This window comes from Sander lucioperca, chromosome 9 (assembly GCF_008315115.2).
Source record: "Sander lucioperca isolate FBNREF2018 chromosome 9, SLUC_FBN_1.2, whole genome shotgun sequence".
Classification (NCBI taxonomy): Eukaryota; Metazoa; Chordata; class Actinopteri; order Perciformes; family Percidae; genus Sander; species Sander lucioperca.
Window position 1 is genome coordinate 22,324,924 of NC_050181.1, and position 15,069 is coordinate 22,339,992.

Genomic DNA, 15,069 nt, shown 5'->3' on the forward strand with positions numbered 1-15,069 from the left:
GCCTCCAAGAGCTCTGGCTCATCCGAAACTCAGGAGTGAAAAGGTCAATATTACCACTTCATGTCTGCATAGCGCTGGGAGAAGAGCTCACACAGTGTCTCCCAGCACTACATGCGCTGACTGGGTGCGATACAACCAGCAAAATATCAACCAAACTTGCAGCTCTGAACACTGTCCGCAAACCAGACAACTCTTCTCTGATTTTCAATTTCAACTGTCCACAGCTAACAGAGAGTGCAATACAAATGGCGGAAACATTCTTGGTCAAATGTCTCAAACCATCAACGGACATGGTGATATTTGACGACCTGCGCATTGCTGCGTTCGATAGTAATGTCCTTCAGATGGACTTTGAGAGCACCTCAACTAATGCAAGAAAACATATACAAAGAGCCTATTATCAACAGCAGCTTTGGGTCCAAGCACCATTTACAGATGCCACCTCAATCTTAAATGCAGATGCTTATGGTTTTGTAAGAAAGGGCAGTTTATTAGTCCCTGAGATTGTAATCTCAAAACCTGAAGGTTTGCCAGATCCCTGCTCTTGTGGCAAGTGTGCACACAAGAATGGGTGTCCCTGTCGGGTAGCTGGTATCCGTTGTTGCATGTACTGCAAATGCACGGGAGACAATAGTTGTAAAAATCCTCTGGACTCTGTTGTGAAAGTTTTACCTTGCAACACAAGGAATAAACCTATTGTTTTGTATTTTTCACTTTAAGTTAACATTCCAATGATAGCAAGGTTGGATTTGGAAATGCTTGTTTTCTTTCTTTTAAAAAAGATCCTTGTTTGTATACAATTGTATTTATAATTTTTCCATTCAATACAGCTCAAAACAAGCTAGGTTTTGCATTCAGTTCTGAACCCGAAACTAATGGCTCACTCGATGCCAAATAAACTTTAAAATTAACAATATGATAACAAAAATACAACAGAATAAAACATGTCGTGGTGGGCTTTAATACATTTTGGCTGATAATATCTCTACACTGTTCAACATGCAACTTATCACAGCATTTATCAAAAGTTCTACTGTGGATTACCCATCATTCAATACTTTTAGCACTGAGCTGCAATGTGAAAGTAAAGCCAGCTGTCCCAAATTATGCAGAAGCCTATTTCCACCATGGATGTATAAAGAGATTTACACCATTAGCTACACCAACATTTACCTTTGTCTGCCAAGTTTCTATGACGTCAACTCGGCAAGTCGAGTACCGATATGTTCGCCGACTTTACGAGTTGTTCCGACTTCAGACATGAATTCCCCCAGCCTGGAACTCAGTTGTCCGATTATTTCAACACCACGTGAATGCAGCATGAATTACAGAGAACTGAGGAAATGAGCTGAGCAAAAACGTCTTGACACATCAGAGCAGCTCATTTAGTTGACATGTATTTCGTATCCTGTGAATACTGTGTATACATATACAGATAACTGAATTAAGCTTTTCATTTGATAAGAAGGGAAACAGATACAATATGGGAGCATCTTCCTCTGGCTTGTTGGATGAGGCTAAAATCAGCAACATCAAAGGTAAAACTAAGAAATACTACTACTTCTTTTTCTTCTTTTGCCCAGGCATTTCTATAGTGTAGTTGCAGTGTTGTCTGCAGTTTTGGACACTTGTTGTTTAGAATTCTTTATGATGGCCCAGTTTTCCATAGAGAGTATTTAAAAATGAGAAATAACAGAAGCAGAAGGGAAGGGAGTGATGGTGGCAATTGTAATCATAGCAGAAGTAATAGCAACTGGAGCAGTAGTAGACTATAGGCTAGTAGTAGTAGTAGTTGTTGTTGTTGTTGTTGTTATATTAGTAGCAGTAGTAGGTATATGGTAGTTATTGCAAAAGTAGTAGCTGCAGTGCAGTAGTGGTTAATATGTTAATTGGTGCAGTTTAGGTTGGTTTACCCTCCACTGTCACTGTGTTTGTGCTGTACATGTGAGTGCCAAGTTCCAACGGGAGTTTATTCCAATATATGCTCATTTAGCTGTAGTTAGTGTAGTTAGTGATGTTGTGTGAGACTGCATTGTACCGCAAGGTGTTTTCTACATGCATGATGGGGGCACAACATGACAATTTATGTTGGTCTTTATTATTTCAGCAAAGAGGTAGACAGGAAACATGGGGGTGGGTGTGACATGACACAAAGGTCCCCGGAATTAAAGTGGGGACATTGTGCTTATATTGTAGACCTACTCACATCAACCACCAGGACAGTTAGCATCACTTCCACCCCCATTAAATTATGTCATGTTATTAGTAAGAATGCGTTTTTTTCAGTCAAGTCACAAATTATAATTTCAACTTCAAATTAACTTTGACTTAAAAACAAAAATAACAAATGATGAAACAAAATTTGCTTTGTGAGTTGCTTCGCTCATTTCTGTACGTGCATTCCCATACATGTTATCATCACAGTCACATCCTGTCACTTATCTCCTACATTGTAATTACAGCCATTTCCAACCATTACATTGTTGGTGTGTGTGTGTGTGTGTGTGTGTGTGTGTGTGTGTAAGATGAAAGTCTACAGACTCTAGAGTGACCCAAACAGCGTATGATAATGGCCATACACTGTAAACAAATGATAAACAGCAGATTTTGACCACATATCCACATTCAAACCCATCCAGAGCCTGCAGAGAGAAAGGAAGTACATTAATCCACCTCTTCTTACAGATCGATAGATATTTGACATTTGACAAACTTGCACAGACCACACAACTTTAAAGATGTCATTAAGCATGCATTTTGATGTCCCCAAATAGATCTTTAAATATGTGTTATAATATTGCTGGTGTGACTACGGATAATGAGATTTGGATTTTATTTTTTTTACAATTCAGACCCCCCAGCTGTGTGTGTGTGTGTGTGTGTGTGTGTGTGTGTGTGTTACCTCCTCTCCTATGCTACACCAAAACTGAAAACACAACATTAACAAATTATTATCATATAAAGCTGTTATGTCATCTGCTACGTCGCTTCAGCTTGCATTGCCAACATCAAGCTATCACAACTACCACCTATGGTTACTATGTACCAATGGTTTCTGGTACAAATGAATAAGCTGATCATTAAGTTTTGAGATGGAAGAAATAATGGAGGGCAAATAAAGCTAAATACAGTATGACATTATCTGTTTAAATGTGTGTCTGTGTTTGTGTCCAGGACTTGTTGACAGTACGTTCCAGAGCTTCAGTGTGTTTTACCGTCAGCAATACTCTGCAGCCTACATCGGACATTTACACCAGGAGGTGGAGCCTAAGAAAGAGGGGAGGGGCCTATTGCTCACACCCGGGGTAGGAGCTGCACCTGTCAATCTGTCAAACAACACTCAACAAGCATCAATCAACCTACACTGGTTAACTGTAACTACATGTTCATGCTGGATGCAGCTGGAAAATCTGCGCTAACGTTTTAAGAAGTTAAAGTTTAATCTGTGTGTGTGTGTGTGTGTGTGTGTGTGTGTGTGTGTGTGTGTGTGTGTGTGTGTGTCTGTGTGCAGCCTCAGTATGCTCGGGAGGAAGTGCTGTACCAAGGGAGTGTAAAGTGCTCCTGCTGGGATGAGCAGGGAAAGAAATGCAGAGAGAGATACGCGGTCCTAAAAGGAGACTACAATGTGGAGATACATGAAAACATGGAGGTGACACTGGCACATACACACTTTTACAAACAAAAAATCACATTCAGAATATATATTATATTTATTCAAACATTCTTGTCTGTGTTTCCACCTGTAGACTTTCAGTCGTGGATGTCCAGCGAAGTTGGTCCTCCAGCCAGCAGGGGGCAGTGTGTTCACCACAGAGGAGGAGTCCAGAGCTCACCTGGAGCAGACCTGTGCTGGAATACTCAATGGCAGTATTAACATATTCCCTATATAACAATATACTTGCAGTATTTAATAATAGATTGATTTGCTGTGTTAACCACAAAGACTGTAAAAAATAGTGGATATAGCAGCCATGATGTCACCCATTGGTTTGTGGACTGCCGTTTTTAAGCCTCAAGTTTGTAAATTTGGCCGTCACCATATTGGTTTTTTGAAACTACATGTGACCCGTGGTGCTGTGCTAAGCTAAACGCTAAAGAGGGAAAGTTGACGATTTTCATCCCTTCTTAAGCGAGTCATTTAGCGGAGATTTACCAGAGGGTAAACTAGTGATTGAGGCCATAAACTCATTATGAAAATGTTTACTGAGGTAATAAATCAAGTGAGAATAAGGGTCATTTTCTCAGACTTCTATAAAAAAAGGACTTTTTTTTTTTAAAGCGTGTCTAAGAGTCAAGAGTTGCTGTCACTGGTTGACATAGGCCTCAGCTGCTTTTATTTTGTTGAGCATGGTTCATGCTACTCATTCATGGTTCAGAGAGAATAGAGTCAAGCCCACCATCTGTAACACTATCGTGTATGTCCATGTGTGTGTTTAGGAGTGAAGGAGGATTCTTCTTCGGTGGTATCATCTCCAGATGTGCCTGCTGTGTATCTGCACCGGCCTTATATGGGCCACACCTGCTTCCTGTTCCAACAGGAAGAGGAACGAGATAACTTCCTGTCTGCCCTCAAGACCTGCATAAGACACGGCAACCTTGGTAAAACATACACTCACATGCATATTTCCTCACTTTTACATGTAGTGCTGTATTTATGTTTGAAAGAGACAAAATGAAATGACTTCAAAACAGCGGACATCCTTTGGAAGTTTCAAAATCTTGCGGAGAAGTAACAAAATTGCCCCACATTTCTAGGCCTAGCTGAAAATGAGGAATTACTCGCATCTGGAAAAAACAATCCTTATAGCATCTCTGCTGCTCTAAAGGAAGAATTCCAACATTTTCAGAACAAGGGTGATATGAGAAGAATTAAACTAATCTCATGTCTGTGTATGAAAGAGAGACTATGCAACTTCTCAAAGAAAAAGTAATACAAATTCCTAAAATTTGGATTCATTAGGAATAAAATGTATCCTTGCTTAATTAAATACTCCCAAAGATTTGGCTGTTAAGACAGCGAACAGCTGGTGAAAATAGTTACGCATTTGCTGGCATATATCCTTCTCTCATATTGGTGGAGACCAAAACAGAGCGAGAAGGAGAGTGAATATTTCACTAAGACTAAGCATGGTGGCCAGTCACATGACTCTGAATGAGTGCTTATGTTGCTTCAGGTCTGCTGGATGTGTAAATAGGCAGTGTTTGCTAAGAGGTGATAACATGTCAAATGCATGTGATGTTCAGCTTGGAGTTCTTCCCCCAAGTGGACGTAAAAACTGGTAAATGCAGCTTTTAAGAAGCTTGTAACAGTAGTTTCCTTGGAAACTACAGTTGAAAGATTTAAGTGCAAAAAGTTGGATATCAGAGTAAGCAGCGTATTTACTGATGCTACATGGGGAGAGCAGTCTTTTAATAATAATAATAATCAATGTGTTTAAAGAAATCATATATGTTAAAACTTGAAATAAAACATTTAAATTGCTAAATAAAATGTTGTGGGGTAGTGCTGGACAGTATTGCCCCATAATGCAAGATGTAGCTGAAAATGAGGAATTACTCACATCTGGATGAAAAAAACCAAGATAGACTCCCAATAGAGGAAGCTGCAAACAACCAATAAGTTGTTATTTCCTGGTAAAATTTGTTATTTGAAATTGGCTAATAATGTACAACACTACATCCTTTAAATTATATCCTGTTAAAAATGTTCCCATACAGTATTTTTAACTGCCAAAATGGTGTTAGAGTCATAACCGCCATCCCACCACTGAGGCTTCCAATGATTCAAATTGGCCTTTGGAACACTTTAACACATCTGTAATGTGAGATGAGATAAAAAAAAAAAAAACATATTTAAACCTGCGGTAGCAGAGCACATTGCTGGTTAGCTCTTTTTTATGTGTCACTCATGCGGTGGCAGTTGCCCTGGTGACGGATACACATATTAATACTGTTGACTTCCTTTGTGGTTAGCAAGGATACCATGCAAAAATAACGCCTTTACTTTAAGTCATAAGGTTTTGAAAAAAACCAGCATGTCATATCTGCACAGCCACCACGATATCCTCAGCAGCAACAGGAAACACACCGGCCAGCAGTCACTATTTTACTTTAGATACTTACAGGAGCTACAATACAAAACAGTGTTGGTCTTATTAATCCTTAAGTAATATGTGATCCTTTTCTTCAAATAACAGTCTCACTTTACTCTTAATACTTTTGTGGAACTTCAATTCTTTGATTTAATAAACTTTAGATGGCTTCCTCTGGGGGTCAAAAATAACTTCACACGAAACCAGTGTTAACTAGCCTTTCTGTTTTATTTTACCAGATAAAATTAAAAGTAAATGGGGGAACTTCGACAAAAATGTAGCTTCTCTTTTATCCATACAAGATTAGCCAAGTTAGTTGTTCTGCAATTTTTTTTTAAAGCTGTGCCAATCAGTTTTTTTTAAATGGGTCAAACTTTAGTAAATAGCTTTCAGTATAAAAAGTTAGATATCAGAGTTATCTGTTATTTACTGTTGCTACATGAGGAGTGCAGTAATTTTGCTGTACTGAACAATCAATGTGTTTATTAATGGCAATACTTTAGAATATGAGCCATTGGTGTTAAAAAAAATCATACATGTTGTACCTTAAAACTCAAAATGTTTTAATTGTAAAGGAAATTATGTCACCATATTGGCGGATTGTGTTGGTGTGTGTGTGTGTGTGTGTGTGTGTGTGTGTGGGATTTAACCCCCACTTTTAGGGTTAATTCAGATGAAGGCAAGCATACTATTTAGGAACTGCTAGTGATGAGATCTTAGTTTACAGTCAACTAAATTACAATGTTGTACTTTAAGCTGGTGTACACTTTAACCGGGAGCACATCACATGCCAGTGTCAGTGACATCACTGGGGAAATGATTTAATGCATCCTGCCTCAGTTTTTAGCTGCACTAGTGTGATTCATACAGATGAATTCATATATATATATGGTGTCGATGATAAAGGGAAGTATACTCAGCATTAGCGGAGCTTTCTGTTCCTCAAACATCAATTTCAAAAATAATGTGCAAAAGCCTAAATGTGGAATAAGACCACAAATGACCAATAATGATGGAATACAACAAAGAAAAAAACAGAACATAAGAATGTTGAAAATGAGTAAAACCTAACACTGCTAAACACAGCAACACTAGAATAGTAACAACTTAACACGAATGATGTGAAGAGTAGCGGTGTTGCAAACTAGCACATCCAACACATGAGATAGAGAGTGTACTTACCTATCAGCAGCGGCAGTAGCTCAGTCCGTGGGGACTTGTACTTAAAGTAAAATAAGGTTTAACTTGTTTTTAATCATTTTTGGACAACTATGAAGCTCTATGGCACAGAGGAGCATATACATATCAGGCTTTGATACACACACAATACTTGTTTGAGAAAAGGATGAACATCATTTCAACCAAAGACCTCATAACCTAATTAAGTCCTCCCTGCAGACCCCTGGTGTGATCCATCCTATGAGAGCCAGGCGTACGTCCGAGCCCTCCGACTCTACCAACAGGACAAAGGATGCTATGAATCCTGGGAAAAGCTGCTGGGCACTGAGGAACAAGTCAGCGCACGCACGCACACACACACATACACACACACACACACGCACGCACGCACGCATGCACACGCACACGCGCACACACACACACACACACACACACACACACACACACACACTTTAGCTTACTGTCTGTTCATGGTTGTTCGTATACTTGCTTATTAAAGTGTGTGTGTTTGCATTTGTAGGTGCTGGCCTCCCAGGTGATGGAGGAAGTGTTGTCATGGTTACAGAGTCAGCTTCAGTCCAGAGTGAAGGGCAAGAAGACAGAAAGGATACGACAGTGGTTGGCAGTGAGTTAAACTAACACAACAACATAACACAGCTTGAGAGGAGAACGCTAAATGGATCCATCATCAGCCCTGGCGCTAAAATAAACTCTAAAATTAACAAACTCAGTGCTTAGCTTTTGCTTGAGTTTTGTTTTTTTAATTTTTTATTCATTAAAAATCTGTGGAAAATCTGCAGCCGCAGACCAAACTTAAATAGACAGATATTTTTCTCAGAATTTGGTGGGGACCAAACCAGAGCTAAAAGGGAATTGAATCATTCATCAGGTCGACACAAGCACAACTTCAAATGAATGCTAATGTTGCTCTGTACCTGCTAGCTGTTTTAATAGCACACTGTTTATATAAAACAACTGTTTTATATCTATGGTTTACTAACACATTCATTGAAAATATGTCAGTGTGATGTTTACAGCTTGTTATGCTGCCCCCAAGTGGCCACAAAAAGCAATACATGCTTTCACTGCAATGCAGCTTTAACTTGTTAGTATTTAAGTATTAAGAAATATTTTCCTCCAACTTCTGATTATAATCTTATCATTCTGACTTCTTTTGATAATGCTGCATCACATGTTTAGATATTCACAATTTAGATATTAATCTCAGAACGCAACTGTTTTCTATGCAACTTTAAACATTACTATCTGTTACCCCGTGTTCAACACACTTGTGTTTACTGAACACAAGTGTGACCAATTTTGCACACAATTTGCAACTCAGTGTTTTATGGTTTATTATTATTATTGTTTTTATTATGTGTTTGTTTATATATGTACTGTATGTATACTATAGACAGTGCAGGCAACCTACACTTTGGTGCTGGTACAACTCACTGCAAGCCTGGAGGCTCTGAAGGAGGAGTGTCGTCAGACAGCATCAGCCAATCAGGCACTAATCAGATCCAACCTGGACCAGATAATGTCTTCTCAACGCTTCCTGGAGGAGAAAGTCAAAGGTACTGCACGTTGATGGTTAACCCCTACAGTCTGAACACACCTAGAAATAATAAATGAATATGAATGACTGGAATGAAATATCTGGGGCTAGAATCTGAGTTTCCTGTCTGATAGAGAGTCCTCCAGTAACTTTAGATAAAGTCACTGTTAAACATGATGTGTCCCTTTAGTGAATGTTTATATGTGTGTGTGTGTGTGTGTGTGTGTTCCAGCGTGCCTATGTGAAGAAGCAGAGAAAGTGTGCAGTGAGTCTGTAGCACCCTACATCTCCTCCATCCTTGAAGCGCTTACAGAAAACATAAGTGCAGGGATTCAGGGGATGCAACACACACTGCACACACAGATGGACTCCGCCTTCACACACACAATTGGAGCAACGGAGGAGACAAAGATGGTGAGAGAGACCTTTGTGTCGTGCATGTCTGTCTTTTGAGAAAGAGTCTTACGGAGCCATTTAATTCAAAACCCTGCCCAATCTGTAAACCACCAAACCTGATAGATGCTGTGCAGTGTGGGCAGGGTTTGGATTTAAATGGCTATCCATAGGTCTATGATGTATGTGTGTACAGGGTGATTTTTTGCAAACTTTAACTTGAAATTTCCTCCCAAAACAAACTCTTAGTCCGTTTTTTTTTTTTTTTTAAGTATTATGATTATGATTTGATTTAAGCTCATGATTGTGGTTTTGTGTGTGTTTTCCAGGCCTTGTCCACTCTGCGCTCCATCAGTCTGGATCAGTGCTACAGGCAGGTGGAGAACCTGGCAGGGAAACTTGAAGACTTAAAACAGCGGTTTGGATTGAGCAGCACTCAGAGACTGGTTCACTCTGTACACCTGGAGATGGAGAAGGTATGGAGCAGTGTTGGAGGTTCAGTCATGGCCTTCAGCTGGCATAGTGCAACATTCAATACAGACGTGTCCGTTCAAGGACCCGAAGCACAATAGAAAAAGCTGAAAGAGAGTTTGTGTTGCAGAGAAACACAGACAGTGTTTGTCATTTGTGTCTTCCAGCTGTTGAACAGTGCTGTGTACACCTTAGAGCTGTTCCTCCAGTCATCAGCCAGACTGCAGCCTTCTCAAATTCCTGTCAAGATGGAAAGAGCCAAAGAAAGAGTCCTGAAGGTAAAGAAATGACAACATACAATATCAAATAATAAAGTTACAGTATGTGGCAAGAAATGCTTTTTCCACATAATAAATCCACTTTGTATGACCTCAACATGTCATGCACCAAAGTCAGTTTACGATACATTTGAATTTGGACAGTTTTTTTGTGTGTGTGAGCTTCATAATCATTTACTACATATGGATAATTGTTAAGAATCAATGATCTGCAGAAAAGATGTTTTTAGAGAATTAATCCTTAAAAATTAATGAAAGGTATAAAATATTTTCTTACACTATGGAAGTAGTATATACTGTGCACGCAACTGGTGTATATGTTTTTTTACCTCTACATACACACCTGTATGTACAGTGTGTATGTGCAATGCAATGCAAGTACTCTGTCATGCTAGAGCAGGGGTCAGCAACCACGCGTGCCGCCGTTGGCATGCGGTAGCTCAACCAATGGCATGGAAAAAAATAACACTGCCTCAGCGGGATCAGGAAATGATGTCAGGCTTAATGCTGATATGGCATACTGATTAACAAGAACATCTTAAAATGGCACTCCATATTAAAAAGGTTGCCGACCCCTGTGCTAGAGTAATGAGTTTTTATATTTGCAAAAGATAATTTCATGCGGTAATACATCATATTTCAGGTAGCAAAACAGGCTCAATTGGGGCGCCTGCGCTGCATGTCGTTCCCCCTCTCTGTCCCCTTTCATGTCTAGAGCTGTCCTGTCTAATAAAGGCCTAAAAAATGCCACAAAAAATAATCTTAAAAAAAACAAACTCAATTGTAACAATATTCAGAGAAAATAACTCCAATGACACAATCTGTAGTTGACCAAGGCATATTTTCACAAAGCAGTCCCATACCTCTTGCTTTCTATACTACTATTGGTTGACATTTTCTTTCGTGTGTGTGTGTGTGTGTGTGTGAGAGCAGCAGCTGGATTATGACAGCAGAGTTGTCCAGAGGAGGCTCTACCAGGAAGCTCTCCTGGAGATCACTCTGCCTGCTCTCACCAGGAAGATGGACAACAAGTGGACAAGTGTAGGTCAAATAACACACGGCCGCAGTCTGTCCCACTCGGTCTCTTACACATGACGCTCTACACATTCATACTCTAATTTCCGTACTTTAATTCTACAACGTATTACATGTGTTTTCTGTCCAGGAGCTGCAGCAGTTCGAGCAGTACATTTTCTCAGACTACAGCAGTTTTATCCTGGTTCATAATATCTATGACGATGTACTGAGAAACATCCTCAGCAAGGAGATAGAGACAGGTAAACACACACTCACAGTGTACACATTTGCCGTATTATCTCTTCACTACAGTGTGTTTATGTTATTCTTTCTATATCGCGATGTTCTTTGTTTCTGTGAGATCGTTTCATTACTGGTCAAGGAGTAACAATGTGTGAATGTTAATCCTAAAAGCAGTCAGATTGTTCACACACAGATCATTTAGGCCCGAGACAGCCAAGAAAATATTAGACATGGAACACTTATTAAAGCTTTAGTGCGTAACTTTTTGATATTAATGAACGTCCGTCACACTCAAGCCATTGCCAAACGAATTGTTACAAAGCTAATTAAGACTATCAGCACCACACAACTCTCTCTGTGTTTCTCAGTATGGCTATGTTCAGAAGATTGTGTCGTCCGGTGACTTTCAGTTATGTGGTCATTCAGTTATGTTGTCATTACTTAGAATTACTCATGGGGGCAGCAGAAACTACGCTCTATAGCTTTAAAGGAAGAGAAACACGAGCCTGTGTGAGTCTCAGGGCAAAGGTTAAAGGTCCCATATTGTAAAAAGTGAGATATTGTGTCTCTTTTGATAATAGCAGGTTAGGGTTAGGCTCTATCTCCTGTATCAGGGCTGTAGTCGGGGATTTAGAAATACTGAGGTCAGCAGCACCAAACAAATTTGTTTTCTAGCCAATAAAAAAAAGGCGGTACAATTTTCCTTTTACCTATTTGTAATATAAACTATAAAAAATATGTTTTCTGCAAACTCCATCAATAATCTAAATGGTGTTCAATGCATTCCCTAAATTCCAGGAATATAATCCTAGCAGAGAAAAGCAAATCCCTTTATTTAAGTCTATATTATTTACATTAACAAACTGTGACACAATCAGGCATAAAAAAAACTTAGTTTTTGTGTGTAATTGTAGAATGTTAACTCCCGAGGTTGTTAAAAGCCACAAATTCCTTGAAAGTACATGACCATGGTAGCTGCAGCCCTGTCCTGTAGCTCCATTTATTTTAAGTTACTCAGAAAAAGAACATCTGCTGAATAATAATGTTTAATAATGTTAAAATGGAACATACCTGTCTTCCCCTATCCTCAGTTGTCCAGGATGTAGCCAGGAAGAAGAGTAACAGTCTGTTATTGGACACGGCCGATATGGCCATTAGTCAGTACAGTCTGCTGGGGCAGACACCACCTAGCACTGCACCAGGCAGCCCAGCCGTTGCCCCTCGAGACTCCTCTTCAGCAGCAGCACCACCCAGTGAAGGTAAAGAACCTGCTCCTGTGGTGAAGGACGGAGACAGTCCCACAGTCACAGCTGAGGTTTCCCCTCAGAGTGACCCAGATCTTAACGCTGATGACCCCAGTAGCACTCAACGCTGTGACCAGAACACAGTGCTTCTCTCTCCTGTGATTGTTGTGACACAAGAGTTTGATGAATCTGCAACCGAGGAGGCTTCTTGCGTTGAAGAAACGCGAGAAGAAGTCCAGCTTGGAACTGACACGCCATCGACGACAGAGTCGCCTACAGCTGAGTCTTGCAACTCAGCCACAGCTGACTCTGATGCAGCTGTTACACATCAAGGCGGTACACCCGATGCACTTGTTAACACAGATTCCACCAATCCCATCCCAGACTCTCCTGACCTTTCAGTGTCCACTCTGTCCTCACCGCAGTCCACAGATGTTCCAGCTGAATGTGCTCAAAGTGATCAATCTGCAACGCCGGAAAGATCCGCTACACCTGACCTCTCAACCCCAGATAGAGGAACCGAAGACACGACCTCCGTCCAGCATCCCGGCTCCTCATCGTCACACCCGCCTTGTACAGGAAACAAAATCACCCTTGGGTCACTAAGCGAGGCAATTGGTTGCAACTCCACGGCACTTTCTGTAACGCAGACGATGGCACAGCATGGCCTTGACAGAGCGGTCTACTTGACAGGAGAAATAAAGGACAACTGGGAGATGGAGAGGGTAAAAGAGGAGAAAAATAAAGAGGAGGCTGAGGAGAAAGAGATAGATAAGATACATGAGAGCATAAAAGATGGGAAGGAAGAGATACAGGCAGGAGAAGGGAAAGAAGAGGAGATAGAGGAGGTGACAGATGAAGGTGTAGCCCAATCAGAAGGTGAGCCCGTTGACGAAGGTTGTCAATCCTCTGAATCGCCAGCAGAGAACGCCACCGCCTTAACCACAGAGCAGAGACAGAGCGAAGAGAGGGTGGATGATGGAGAGAAAGATAGTGAGCTCGAGACTGAGAAAAGTCAAGGTGAGGAGAAAGTAGAGGAGAAAGAAGATCAAGCAGAAACAGAAGCAAAGAAAGAAAAAGAGGAGGTTCTCCAAAGCCCTCAGCCAATGGGATCGCAGCCAGAGAGTTCTGCTGAGCTGCCATTGGACAGTGTGGCTATCATCAGAGAACTTGTGGTTGAGATTACTGAAGTGGAGACAATAATCAGCACCTGTCCCGACAACAGCCATACACCCTGACAGCCATGTTACCACGACAACTGACTGTTGGATCTCCCTCCTAGATCTACTTCACTAATTAGCTACTTCAGTTTCTTATTAAATAGTGCAAGGAATAGAGGTGAAAGAAGAGGGAGAGTGAGAAAGTCCAGAAAGGAGGTTACAGTATTATTACTGCGTCACATTTATACTTTTATATTTTGAAGAATACAAAAACGTAGTTTTTACTTACTTAAAGAGAGGGCTGCAACTAACCATGATTTTGATTGTATATTATTTCTGTCCATTATTTTCTATTAATCAATTAGTTGTTTGGTCTATAAAATGTCAGCAAAATGGTAAAAAATGTCGTTCATTGTTTCCCAAAACCCAAGACATCGAATCAAATGTTTTGTTTAGAGAATCTTTCCTCCTTTTTTAAAATAAAAAAATACTTTTTGATTAATTGATTGATCAAAATAGTTGCCGATTAATTTCATTTTTCTTGACAAATGCTACAATTGCTTTTGACTTCTGCTGTTTACATTTGCTGTTTTTTTCTGCACTGCACTGAAATGGATAAAACGACCCAACAAAGAACTTGTCAGCGTTATGATGTTAAAGCTGCATTCACTGATTCATTGTTGGCCAACACTGACCTATTATCCCATTATAAAGTTGTTGGTTTGCTGTCATGGATTGGCTGTTACCAAACACTAGCAGTGCTGTGGTAGCCTGGGTAAACCCTGACGAACTTCCGGCAAATTTGAGATTTGCTCTGCAAGTCAGTCTGGCCAAGAGCCCATTCAAGCCCATTTCCAATTTTTCCAAATCGAGGCACCAATCACAACCGTTGAGGCGGGCTTTACACGATGATGATAGCACGGCGACGGCAAGCAGCTTTTTGTTTACATTCAACATGACGGCCACCGAAGCGCAGCAACCCGTTGATGCCGCTGTCGCTGCTACGTCACCCGGATCGTTGATCTGATTGGTTGAAGGACTATCCAATTGCGCCCAGAGGCATTTGAGCGGCGTCCGTTGGTGACGCCCCTTTGAAAATGGGCTGTGAATGAAGCTTCCCCAGACCCACTCTCAGTTACAACTGAGAAGGGTCTGGTGTTAACCAGGCTAGTGCTATGGAGCAATGTTTTTATGAGCGGGTCCTAGTCTTGTTGGTCTTGTGCTGGTGCGCACGGGCAATGCAATACACATTTCTCATTACATACGATTTCTTGCTATTCCACCAATCAACAGTTAGAAGAAAGAGCCAACAAAGGCAGGGAGGAAGAATAATGCAAGCTAGTAAACATAAATGTAAACATTGCAGATTTCAATATACATCAAATCAACTTTGCCAATGTTTAATGGGCAATATGCTTTACTTTGTAATTTAAA

The 15,069-nt window shown here is 40.5% G+C and overlaps 1 protein-coding gene across 4 annotated transcripts; it reads left to right on the forward strand.

Annotated features, from left to right (window-relative positions):
- Positions 1-1,338: 1,338 nt before the first annotated feature.
- Positions 1,339-14,284, forward strand: LOC116057743 (protein Niban 1-like). Of its 4 annotated transcripts, XM_036005205.1 has the most exons (16): positions 1,339-1,538; positions 3,175-3,305; positions 3,512-3,649; positions 3,747-3,864; positions 4,438-4,599; positions 7,491-7,606; positions 7,792-7,896; positions 8,686-8,848; positions 9,062-9,243; positions 9,552-9,698; positions 9,861-9,971; positions 10,905-11,012; positions 11,137-11,248; positions 12,323-13,687; positions 13,722-13,752; positions 13,789-14,284. In XM_036005205.1, the coding sequence occupies exons 1-16, from the start codon at positions 1,484-1,486 to the stop codon at positions 13,793-13,795; spliced, it is 3,051 nt and encodes a 1,016-aa protein (XP_035861098.1). In that variant the 5' UTR covers positions 1,339-1,483; the 3' UTR covers positions 13,796-14,284. The 4 variants fall into 4 exon arrangements, with proteins under 4 accessions (XP_035861098.1, XP_031166199.1, XP_035861097.1 ...); XM_031310339.2 differs by having other exon boundaries at positions 12,323-13,759; positions 13,794-14,284; XM_036005204.1 differs by having other exon boundaries at positions 13,722-14,284.
- The last annotated feature ends 785 nt before the right edge of the window (positions 14,285-15,069 follow it).